Source organism: Mastomys coucha, unplaced genomic scaffold (genome assembly GCF_008632895.1).
Source record: "Mastomys coucha isolate ucsf_1 unplaced genomic scaffold, UCSF_Mcou_1 pScaffold21, whole genome shotgun sequence".
NCBI lineage: Eukaryota > Metazoa > Chordata > Mammalia > Rodentia > Muridae > Mastomys > Mastomys coucha.
This window is the reverse complement of record NW_022196904.1, coordinates 123,019,781-123,032,847: the sequence shown is the minus strand read 5'-3', so window position 1 is coordinate 123,032,847 and position 13,067 is coordinate 123,019,781. Positions and strand designations below refer to the sequence as shown.

Sequence of the window (13,067 nt, the reverse complement as noted above, 5' to 3'; positions counted from 1 at the left end):
TTGGAGGGGAAACTGGGAAAGGAGAAATTTACATGTAAATAAAGAAAATATCTAATTAAAAAAAAAACTCAAAAAAAAAATGTTGTCTAAATGTTATCTTCCACTGCACTGGCATGGAGCAGATAGGCCTTCTGTCTAGAGAAAGCCACATTTGGGGTCATGGAGATGACTTGGTGGGGAAAGTGTTTTCTGTGTGATCCAAAGGGCCTGAGTTCATATCTCTGACACTCATGTAGAAAGGCATGTCTGACTGCATGCACCTATTCATCACTGATGGTGGAGGTAGAGACAAGAGGCTCTCTGGAAGCTGGAAACTAACCAGCCATCCCAGCTGAATCAGCAAGCCAGCAGCCAATGAGAGGCCTTGTCTCAAAAAGCAAGGTGAATGTCTCCTGATTGTGACACCTTAAGTTAACTCAGGCTTTTGTGTGTTTTTACATCCACTTCCATACAAATATGCACCCACACACATGCACACGCAAAATATGGCATGTGATCAGAGTCTATGAGTGCAGTGCCCAACCCTCTGTACTCAGTGTACCTCATGAGCATACTGATGAAAGGCATTGTATGTCTCCCTGTTTGAGCCATGTGCTAAACATGGTGCCTAGCATGTAGTCATCATCAAATAAATGTTGGTTCTGCTGAAGTAGTTCATTCTAATTCCTACAACAGCTGACACTGAAGTATTTCAAAATGTCCCTTCATCTGTCCATGAGTACCTAACTCTTCTTCAGCCTCTTCCTGCAACCCCCCAACTTGTGCTGCAACCCCCCAGCACAGCAAGGCGCTGCTTTACAAACACCTGGCCCTTGGGCAGTAGAGGAAGGCTGGGATGTAACAAGAGCCCCTGGGCCAGAGCTGGGGGTGCCATTTCAATAGCTATGGGTTACTGAGCTGGAGAAGGCTGGGCAGGTTTACCTGGTGAACAAAACCACAGATGAACAAGTCAGCCTTTGTCACCCCATCTTCCCAGGAGGCCCACTCACCTCTTGGGATTTTCCCGGTAAACTGGAGAAACTGCATAAGGCAAAAAACCCTCTGAGTACAGTCTAGTAACACAACAGCAGCCATGCCCGCTCTGAGGTACCTCCCACCTCCTACCTGTCCTTGCCACTTCCATTCTTCAGATTCACATCTGTGCCATTGGAAACTAGGATCTTCACAAGCCTGAAGGAAACACAGTTAATAGTAGTGAGCTAATGGCTTTGGGAACATGGCAACTCAATGAAACTTCGTAGCCTGACACTCAAGGCATCCCGCGGCACCTTCCTCAGTGTCCATTCACTGTTGAACAGGAAGCCCACTGATCTCCACCAAAAGCAGGATCCCAGTCTTGCATGAGTCACTCATCAGACCTGTCTGTCTACATGGCACAAAGAGCTCATGTCATTTTAAAGGCTGTTTTTAATATAGGATTAAACAGAAACCCTTAATGAGAACACATTTCTATTCTCTATCAGAATGGCATTGTTGCAATTAAAATATAAATATGATTGTAAAGTAAGATACCAGCACTTGTAGCCAGTCCTGTGTTACAGACAGTGGCAACCTCAAGGGGAAGTCTGCTCCCAAAGTGCCCCTCACTCACCTTTGGTTAAAGAAATTCAAATTCCAATCATGACTGTCCATAGACGTAGTCAGTATGTGGAGTGAGGCTAAATACAAACTCACCTGCAAGCTGCCTAACCCAGCACAAGCACCTGAATGGAAGCCATTGCATGGATGGTTTGGGGAAGGGAAAGCCGCTGCCACACTGCTGGCTCCAGCCCTGTGGAAAGGAGAAGCCCTCCCCTCACTCAGGACTAGGAAGAGCCATACCTGGTATAGCCTTTCTGAGCAGCAACCATGAGAGCAGTAAAGCCAAACTTGTTGGGCACGTCAACCATGACATGGCTTAAGGAAAGCAGAGAAGAGACTGTCATTTGTGGCATTGATCCTGAAGTTAACCATATGTTCCAGGGCCCGTGGGGAGCGGAAATGGTTCATTTTACCGAAATGTCAGTTTCTCTTGGGCTACTACATTTTTCTTGTCTTACAATGTCCTAATAGTTTTAAAGGTTCAAGTTTTCATAAAAAAATAAAAAATAAAAATTGTCATTTCACTTGAAACAGGAGCTTCCTTCTACTCAAAACAATCATGTCTTTCCATCGAATAGCTGCAACCAGCAAAGCCTCTATGGCACCAACTCAGTTTCACCATAAGAGACCTCAGCTTTACCCTTGACTCCTTACTTTTCTACTAGTTATGTAATGATGCTCCCTGAGGAAGAACATGCATCTCATATTGTCAGCCAGGGAGGTTAGCATTCTGTAGAACCTTCTTGTACTGGCTGGTTTTATGTGTCAGCTTGACACAGGCTGGTGTTATCACAGAGAAAGGAGCTTCAGTTGGGGAAGTGCCTCCATGAGGTCCATCTGTGGGACATTTTCTCAGTTGGTGATCAAGTGGGGAGGGCCCATTGTGGGTGGTGCCATCCCTGGGCTGGTAGTCTTTAGTTCTATAAGAAAGCAAGCTGAGAAAGCCAGGGGAAGCAAGCCAGTAAGAAACATCCCTCCATGGCCTCTGCATCAGCTCCTGCTTCTGGACTTGCTTGAGTTCCAGTCCTGACTTCCTTTGATGATGAACAACAGTGTAGAAGTATAAGCTGAATAAACCCTTTCCTCCCCAACTTGCTTCTTAGTCATGATGTTTGTGCAGGAGTAGAAACCCTTCTCATTAACTTACCAAACCCCAGTTCAGAAACCATTGCCTTCTGAGGTACACAAAACCATGCTGCAAAAAAATCTCAATTACATCTCTATGTGGAGGGCAGCTTCAGACATCATACCTGCAGCAGCCATGCACCCCCATGCCCACCCCCGCACACTTCATCTCTAGTGTCCTACACCAACTTTCTAGTCTCCGAGGCAGCTGGTTTGCCTACTCCCGGGGTCACCAGTTATTACATGCAGGCATAAAACTGACCTGTACTAAATGCTGGAATAGATAATCAAAGGATAATAATTGCTTCTGGGGATAAAGCATGATGCCCAGACCTGTAATTTCCTTTTATAGTTTTCATTAAGCAATCACAAACCATATCATTACAGGGGTCTCTAGGACTCCTTATTAACTAGACTTCACTACCTCGTGCTCAGGCACCTGAGGTAAATGTAGGAGGTGCTTTTGAAGGTACTGGAGAATTTGTTTGGGAAAACAAAATAAAGCTGTGCCGTGTATTGTCTGTGTACCTAGTGGGCACTGGAAGAAAGACAGAAAAGCTGGCTGCACTCTCTCACCCTCCTTCCAAAATTCGAAGCAGAAGATCTTCATCATTCACATTGACAGCACGATGAAAGTGTTCGCTACTTATGGGCTCCCCTAAAGAAAGCAGACAGAGAATAGTCATCCAAATGCAGGGTGAGGGGGTTCCATTTCACTCTTCCTCCTGAGGTCTGGGTTCACCTTCGCTTCCACAAAGGCATGAGCTATCCCTGTCAGTAGGACTCCTGTGTCCTACTCAACAATTTCTTTCACTAGAAAAGACCTGTTTCTCACGGGCTAGGAGAAACCTCAGACTGACCCAAAGGACGGGGACAGCTTCAAGTTGTAAGGTATCACTTTGTGAGTGTTACTGTTGGGATCCTCCTTCCCAATGTCTCCTGTGACCAAGGAAACCCCAGCAACGGTCACAGCATACTGCTTTCTTTTTATCTAGTGGCTAAACTATTTCAATTGCTTAGCTCTCTGAGCTTTGAAAGCAAATGAGTTTCATACCCACAGGGAGGTGGAGGGCATGTGAGAAGACCCTTAAAGGGAGATGGCAGTCTTCCAAGTGGGGAACGAGCCTAAGAAGACAAAAAGATCAGTGGGAAATTGAAAGGGCCAGTGGCTGGCAGTGACACGGTGACAGGGGTATGGATGCCATCTGAGAGGTGGGAAGGGGAGGCAAACACCAGGCTCAACTTCCACTCTGCCGGCCAGGGGAAGATACTCTCTTCCAACCACTAGTCTGTAGTTTCACTCCTCCACATCCTATGCCTTTCAAATCAGCATGACTGAACTTAAAATTACATAAGAGATGCAGTGGTAAATGCCAAACACACCATTATAGTAGTAATGTCTACTATAGTGCTCTGTAATGCTCTCACATTTACCATGCCTAGCACCACTCCCACACTTACAATGACCACCTACCTTAGTTTGCAGCTCCCGATCTGAGTAATATCAATAGATGGTCAATCAATAAAATCCATAGACTTTGTTGGCACAGGGGTCTTTATTCAAATCAAGGTATTGTGATAAGCTTTCAAAGCCAAGAACCTGGCTAGCCATGTTTGTCTAATAAATGTCTTGCCTAGCCTAGGGATTTCACTAAAGCACTGTTTTTCAACATGTGAGTCTCAATCCCTATGGGAGTTGCCTATCAAATATCCTGCATATCAGATATTTGCATGATGATTCATAACGGTAACAAAACCACAGCTATGAAGTAGCAACAAGATAACTTTATAGTTGGGAGGGTCACCACAACATGAGGAACTGTATTAAAGGGTCCCAGCGTTAGGAAGGTTGAAAGCCACTGAAGGGATTCAGATCTGAACTGGCTTTATACTCTCAGGGATGTTTGATGATGTCTAAAGATCTATGTTGTTACAACTTGGGAGATGCTACTGACATCTTGCAGAGAAGAACCCAGAGTACTGCTTAGTAACTTGTAACCCACAGGACAGTCTGCCATCACTCAGAACCTGACCAGAGCTAGTGTGTCACCTGTGCATGGCTGAAGACCTCAGCTACATTGAAGTAGACTCACTTATATAGACCATTGTGTGGCTCTACACTTCAGGGGATTTTCTAACCAAATAGATTGTGCTCCCTCCCTCCTTCCTTCTACATAAAGGGAGAGAAGCCTATTAAGTAGCCTGTCACCTACAAAAGAGTCCATTTTTGTGTCTCTCGAGATTCAGCTGCCTGTGTATAGTCGGGCACGGCAGTGTTGAAAGTTCATTTGATTTCAACAAAATCAGGTCTGAGCGATGCTAGGCTGTCCAAGGTCACCAGTTAGGAGTATCAGAGGTATCAGACCAATTTGGGGTTTGTTTCTATTCTTACTATGTTTTTAAGTACAGAATCTAAAACAAATGTAACTCTCCCTGCCTTCCCCAACAAGTGTCAAGTAAAAGTGAATGCCTAAAAGCTTCAGTGATTGGGGGGCTTGTGATATTCAGAGCAAGATCTAGAAGCACCTGTAGCATTCTCCCATTTCTCCACTGGCTACCTGCCCTCCACCCCACTGCATTTCACCTCACTGCCCTCTACCTCACTGCCCTCTATCCCACTGCATTTCACCTCACTGCCCTCCACCCCACTGCATTTCACCTCACTGCCCTACACCTCACTGCCCTCCACCTCACTACCCTCCACCCCACTGCATTTCACCTCACTGCCCTCCACCTCACTGCCCTCCACCCCACTGCATTTCACCTCACTGCCCTCCACCTCATTGCCCTCCACCCCACTGCATTTCACCTCACTGCCCTCCACTTCACTGCCCTCCACCTCACTGAACTTCACTTCACTGTACTGCTCTCCACCTCACTTCACTGCCCTCCACCACACTGCACTGCCCTCCACAGCACTATGCTACACTCATGCACTGTGCTCCACCTCACTGCACTATGCTCCACGTCACTGCAGTGCCCTCCACTTCACTTTCCTCCACCTCCCTGCACAGTAAGATTTCCTGATGAAGGTGCTTCCTAGTACATCCTAACCAGAAAATGCTGTTGTACAAAGATATTAGAAAACAAAACAAGCTCATTTCACGCTTATGAGCTTGAGGGCTGTATGCAACAATGATGTCTAGGTGTTGTGGCACAGCTAAAATAAATGTAGTGTCTATTCCTGACTCTGCCAAGGTAGCTCCATGTGGAATTCTGAGAATAAATGGACCTCCTCACAAAGACAGAGAAAAACAGCACCCTTTCTCATACACCATACTTGCTGAATCCCAGCAAAAAGAACCAAAAACCACTTGTCCGTTATGAGAGTCCTTCTCAGCATTAGCTCAGTCAGTACTTCTCAGCTTCCAAGACGCTGTCCCTGGAGGACAGTGACAAATTGAGAATCCCACTAGAACCATGTGGATCATTCCAGGAAAAACTTTTAAGGTGGGCTGGCAGTGTGCCTCAGAGGGTAAAGGCACTTGCTACCTAAGCCTGGGAACCTGAATGCCATCCCAAATCCCACCTGAAGGTAAACAAAGAGAATCAACTCCATAAAGTTGTCTTCTAACCTCTACATGCATGCTATCACACACACATACACACATGTGATAATAATAATAATAATAATAATAATAATAATAATAATAATGATAATAATAGTTTTAAAAATAAAATCTGCGAACTAGAACTTCACAAACATAGGACAGAATGAAAAGGCCTTTGTCTACCACTTCTACTTCCTTCATAGGCAGGAGTCATGGAGATCAGAGAGGAAATTCCAGGATGAGCAACATACTCCACTCCTCCAGCCAAGAGCTTTCCAAGACTCTGCAGGCCTGGCCCAGGAGAATGGCCTCAATATGTGTAGCTGAATGTAAAACAGGCTAGCCCCAGCCTTGGTGATTCTGACCATACACGGATTCCTCTGAGTGGTGTGACTGCAGGCATCATGTTGAGGCTGCTCTAAGGGAGCCCATCTGAGTTAAATGCAGTGCACTCAGTAGGCACCCCTGGGGGGGTGTAGGTAGGGTGAACTTTGAGAAGCCCATCTTACTCTACTTGGGGTCATTTAGCTGCAGATGTGCCCATGAGTGTGTGGCATGGGATATCCCCTTCCTTGGTGGAATTTGGGTCTTTATTAAAAGCAGTGAATAAATCATGGACTCATTGGAGAAGATATTTGCCAATTAACAAGTAGCAGCTGTTTTTCTTTCTTTTTAAGGGTCTGACTGATTAAAATTGCATGCTTCATTTAAACAAGAGCCTCATGTACTTTACCTGGGAAGGAAAAAAAAAGGCTGAGCATCCTTTATTCAAGCAAAGTGCAGGCTTTTGTGATTCATTAAAACACTCTCAAACTGAATGCAAATCATCAGCCCAGAGAAGCATTTTTGCTTGCTCTGTATAATGTGAGCATTCTCAATTCTCTGCTTAGCATCTCTCCCTCCTTAAGAGAGTCTACACTGAACAAGATAGGCTAAGGGAAGAATCAGAGGCCTGTCTCCAACAAAGATGACCCAGTCCCTCCACGGAGCATAGCCTTATGAGGCTAGCGGAGAAACAGTCGGGTGCATTGTTTGGGAGTGCTATAGCATGAGCATAAGCATGCACATGCATGCATACACACGTTCTGTATATACATATATATATGAATGTATATATACACACACACCACATACATACACACACATGCATGTACACGCACATTCTGTATATACATATACATATATAATGTATATACACACACATAACACATACATACACACACATGCACACACCACACATACCACATACACACAAACAGAAGCACACACCAGTGCATAGCCACTACCTGCATGTCCCTCTCCCCTTAGAGGTCTTATCTAAATTACCTACAAAACTCATAGAACTATTATGGCAAATTCCTTGGCCAGATATCTATAACTGCTTCTCTGAAGTCAGCTGGGCAAGAAGAAGCACACTTAGCCACAGGTATGCTCCTTGTCAGCTGATCTGCAAGGTCAGGCTGGTCTCTACCCTCTATGTGAACTCTGGCTAAAAAGTGAGAAGCCCCTTGCTGGCTTAGGTGTGTTGCTCAGAGAATAGTAGGTCACTTGGAGCCCATCAAAGCTGATTGCAAAACCAGCAGTGCACCTCTCCAGCTAGGCTTGGGTGTACTCATCCAGTTGGTGAGAGATTGATCTGTCCCCACCCAAGACATGAGAGGGAGCCAACCCCAAAGAAGTGTGTCTCTTTTCCTGCTCCTACTTCTACCACTGAATCTTAATCATCTACCCACCAGTCCTGCCAGGAGAGATGGCTGACCCACCACCCCTCCATCCGGGAGCCTACAGTGTAGATGGGAGTAAAAGGAAGAGCAAATACGTATAACAGGATGGATGAAGTGCTGGGCGTGCTTCAAAGTGGGAGGAGCCTTGCAGGGGAAGGAGAAACCAGCATAAGAATCAGCCCTGAGCCAACTGTGGCCATGGAACATGGGCAGTGGGCTGAAGAGGGGACTGGGTAGTCCAGTGAGAGCAGAGAGGGGAGTGGTGATGGGGAGAGGGGGTCAGGGCAGCAGGAGGAAGTGCAGAGGCTGCCTGCAATACCATCCAACCCAGTGTCCCCAGGAGAGTTTCTTCAAAGGCAGGCTCTCTGCCTGTATTTTCCTTGCCTACTCTTACCTGCCCTTGACCTCCTGTACTCCAAGTGCTTGTGCTAGATCCCTCTCCTTCTCCCTCTCCCCCTCTCCCTCCTGGGACTCCAGGACTGAATATCTTCCCTGCAAAAGCAAAGCTTTCATCATCTCCAGATTAAGGAACAGACCCTCTTGCCTAACCTGTATAATTGACTACTGCATGCCTCCTATGAAATTATTCTGTTTCATGGCTGGCTAAGCATCACTTAGGACCACAGGTGAAGCTCCCCCACCCCCTGCCACCCCCACTTTAACTCTACTCTCAGTCTGTTCATCCAGAGCCAAGCAGCTCTTGCCATCCTTGCAACCAAAGGACCAGTAGGGTAGCTCAAAATCTGAATCATCTTCAGTCAACTGGAGGGCATGATGGCAGGCCACAGAACATAGGCTGTCAGAGGCAATGTGGCTAGCCTCCATGGCCAACTCTGTGGAGAACTGCCTCCCTGTAGCTGGGGAAATATTGATCATGTTTTTCTTCAGTTTCAGGACCCAAGGAACCAGAAGTATGTGACAGACAGGACACATACATGCATGGAAGCCATGTAGAGTAAACACATGTAAGAAGGCAATGCTCAGCCCATCCCTACTGGCCCACAGCCGAAGAAAGGTAACTTCTACCCTGTACCAAATGCCCACAGACAGGACAATCCTGGCACCAAGCCAGCTCTCCCAATTCAGGACAGTATAGCTGGCCTTCCTTGTGCCGTGCAGTAAGGAGGCATTATCACAGACCTCACAAATGGAATGTTTCTGCTTCCAGTGAAGCCTAGGAGAAAGCAGTCAATCTTTACCTCTAAACTGCTTTGTGTTTTTCATATCTCTAAGAGGTGAGCATAGAGCAGAGTATACTCACGGGTCGTAGCCACCGAGACGACTGGGCTATACTCATATTCTCCAGAGGGGCTGGTGACCTTCAGTCGAAATTTGTACAACGTCCTTGGTTCTAGGCCTTCAACCACGTGCTTTGTCGCATAACCCCTGGACAGATGGAGACAAACAAGGATGCCTCTGACCACCTTGGTCTTTTCCTAGTTTTATATCATTTCCTGACAGTGGTGCCTGGTGTTGTTTGTGTCTGAGGGTGGAATGTTTTATATGTATTCAAAACCTTTCACCGGCAATGCAGGTGAGATTTTTGGCTTGGGGGAGGATTGTACAAAGGAAATCTTTTCATGTGTACAGCAGGTTTTCAGTTTTATATAGTGTAGCTTTTGCCTTGACTGCATGCCAGGTCACCTAGGCAGTATTTCCCAGCAGCAGGTAACAACAGGTGGAAGTGACTCTTTTGAATGCTTCCACCAATCCAGTATCAGTCTGATCCTGCTTTATTGAATTCCTTGAGGAAAAATGGACAGGTCACAGATCCATACCTTTATGGCATGTAACCTCTTTATCCCATCTGGCCTAGCCAGGTGTGGTATAGCAATTAAACATTCCATCCAGAAAAGAATAGGGAAGGCTCAGGAGTCTCTGGAAGCAAACAACTCACAAGTGTTAGCAAATTCCTGAAACCAGTAAGATTCAGAAGGCCAGGGGAGGAATTTCCACAAGCCTGGATACAAGAGAAAAGGAACTTTTCCACCACCTGAGCTTCCTAAGGAGAGACTCTCTGACCTATAGCACTGCCTAAAAGTTTCTCTAGAGCTTCAGGATTGCAGCTTTCATTAGTCAGTACCTTTGACACAACTGCCTTTGAGTCCTCGTGCTCCTATACCGAGCCCCTCCCACATCCTCCCAGGGGGAAAAAAAACACGATCTTATTGGTTCACCAAGTTACTCTTTGGTAAAATTGTTCCCATAGTGGGTCACTAGTTTGCTCTCTAGAGTAAATAAACATTTGTTTATACTCCCAAAAAAAGTTTCACATAACACTCTGCTTGGTTCACAGCTGACAACACACATGTTCTTCAAAAAAAAAAAAAAATGACACTAACCCATAAAATTCATATTCAGATGACAAAGTTTCACATTTAAAAGATTATTACACACATGTGAGTTTCAAGTAGTCTTCAAGTAGGTAGACAGGCTGACAAACTGATAGCAAATTAGGAAATGAGAACCAGAAAACAGTACAGTGGCTAGCCTGCTGCCCTACCCTTGCCTTCTCAGAGGATGCTGGAACCAGAAAGTATGGTGAAATGCCAGTTCTCTGCTATGAGGGAAGCCAAGGTGGTGGCTCTGCTTTGGTGCACATTCTAAGATATCAAGCCTTTAAAGGGAACAGGATACATATGTATGTATCAGGATCATAGCTCCTGATATGACACAATTCTCAGTTTCATTCTACTATCAGAAATCTTTATTGGGCTTTAAGTAGATCCCAAGTATCCCTGTTTCAATGCTATATCTAACTAAGTTTGTGCTTGTGCTTCAAAGGCTTGACCTTTGATGAGGGAACATACTATCTCTAATTCTTTTTCTCTCTGCTTCACTTCATTCTTGCTTTCTTCCTTTCAATATACTTCCCCATGGCTCCATGCATGCAAGCTTACCATTGTTTTCTGTCATTTCTCTTGTCCTCAGCAGAGCTTCTGCAGAGGCCAAAGCCATACATTACCATTTGCAAACTGACTGTTCAAGGATGTTTGTGCTCAACCTAAATATTTAAACACAAGTTCTGTTCTATGTAATTCAAACTTATCCCATGCCCATTTCTTGCAAGGTGTTGGGCCAGGCAGACCCAGATGAGCTCAAGGCCGAGTTAAATCATTCAACATTCTGTGGACCTTATCGCCTGGAGTCAGCATTGTGGCCTGTAGAAGCTCACCTGAACACACAGCTGCAGAATAAAGATGGGCCTCAGCCATTACTCAAAGCCTCATTTATTCATACCCAGAGCTCACTAGAAAATCAGCCTCTTCTCCAAGATGTGGCATTAGAGGGGTGGCTACAGACCAGAGCCACCCAGACCCTGGGTGAATCAGTGGCCTTACCTTCCCATCCCCATCCCATCCAGAGCCTGAAGTCTGATTTTCTCCTGAGCTTACTCCCCTGTGTGAGGAGTGATGGGTGGAAGAAAGGGCTGCATGGTATCCTACAAGGAAGGTCTCTTCTATGACAGACAAGATGTATCAGAATGAAATGTAAGGTTCAGCCGGGCAGTAGTGGCGCACGCCTTTAATCCCAGCACTTGGGAGGCAGAGGCAGGCGGATTTATGAGTTTGAGGCCAGCCTGGTCTACAGAGTGAGTTCCAGGACAGCCAGGGCTTCACAGAGAAACCCTGTCTCGGAAAAAAAAAAAAAAGTAAGGTTCAAAGGATACCAGCCCCAGGATGAAAGGCTCATGTGCCTTCAAGCAGAGTGTACGCCGATGTGTCAGATCTAGGCATGTGAGGAAAGATGTCCCAGTAATATCCGGCTAAATCACCCAACTCCAAGTTTACCAAGACCCTTTCTCCTTGGTGCTCATCTAAAATTGAGATTTCAGAAGAAATGAGTAACTTGCACCACAGAGTTACTTCAGGCACCAAAGTCCAACAGAGCCAAAATAATAATAATAATCTGCACATTAGACCTCTCTACTATCAGGCCCTGTTCCTTGCCCTCTGTTGGCAAACTCAACCCCATTCTAGTATCTTTTATTTGTAAAGCCATCCCTCTTCACTCCAAAAAAAAAAAAAAAAGGCACATGTTCAGCAAGGCCAGCCCATCAACCAATGCAGAAACACAGGCAGAGTGCCCTGGAATGGGAGGAAGGTGGCAGGAGGGGAGCTGGGTGATGCTGAGGTTGGATGATGAGAAGCCTGTAGCTTTCACACTGGTGCAATGGGGGTTAGCCACTATGAAGAGCTCTAATTCCCTACTGTAGAGAGGCCACATGGTAAGATGGAGCCACTGGACAGTAGCAAGCAGTGATGGAGAAAAAAAGTCAGGAAGCATCCTGCATGCCAGTTCCCAGCCAACAGAAGCACTACTGCGCCTGCCAAAGTCCATGGAGCAGAAGCCAGTGCCATCACAGGCCAGCTGGGAGACAGGCAGACAGACACACAGTTGGCTATACAACCATATAAGATAATAAAGAAATGGTTCTTATGGAATAAAGAAAAATGTTTGAATTTTTAAAAACAGACAAGTGTGAGAAACTTAAACACACTCACCTCAATATAAACCAAGCAGAATAAATGTCCTGAAATACTACACAGGTTGAAAAGTAATAATCTAGAAAGTAAAAATGGATCAGACTGGAGGAGGTGATTCTTAGGAAGAGGTAGGCTGGATTGCTAAGTGATCATCCTCACTATGGTTTGGGTAGAGTTGGTCGCCTAAGGTATGGGTGGGTATGCCTGTGAGGGTGTGTGGGTGTGTGGTGTGGTGTGCACACATGTACATATACAAATCTACACACAGTCTCCCTTGGTTGTCAGCATTCACTCATACCCCATAGGTAATAGAGGTCTAGTGCACTGGCAAATTTTGTTCTGTTTTGGTTTTTGAAATGAAGCCTTGGAATTCTGTCTAGGCTGGTCCCCTTCTCCTGGCCTCAAGTGACCCCCCTCTCACAACCCTCTTCCCCTGGCTCAGCCTCCCAAGCACCTGGGACCACAAGCCTGAGCCTGGATCCACTTGCAAATGCTTTAAATCCACCATTAAAAGTATCCTGGGTTCCACGTACCTATGGTCACTTAATCTTTGACAAAGGAGCTAAAACCATCCAGTGGAAAAGAGACAGCATTTTCAA

General features: G+C 45.7%; 1 protein-coding gene across 3 annotated transcripts in view; it reads right to left on the bottom strand.

Annotated features, from left to right (window-relative positions):
- The window catches only part of Fank1 (fibronectin type III and ankyrin repeat domains 1), a 110,247-nt gene that overhangs the window by 9,831 nt on the left and 87,349 nt on the right, over positions 1–13,067 (bottom strand). For all 3 annotated transcript variants that reach the window (XM_031388620.1, XM_031388621.1, XM_031388622.1), the window contains 4 exons: positions 9,243–9,367; positions 3,283–3,364; positions 1,822–1,896; positions 1,105–1,170 (listed from right to left, as the gene is read on the bottom strand). In XM_031388620.1, the coding sequence (XP_031244480.1) occupies positions 1,105–1,170; positions 1,822–1,896; positions 3,283–3,364; positions 9,243–9,367 (348 nt within the window). The remainder of the gene's footprint in view (positions 1–1,104; positions 1,171–1,821; positions 1,897–3,282; positions 3,365–9,242; positions 9,368–13,067) is intronic.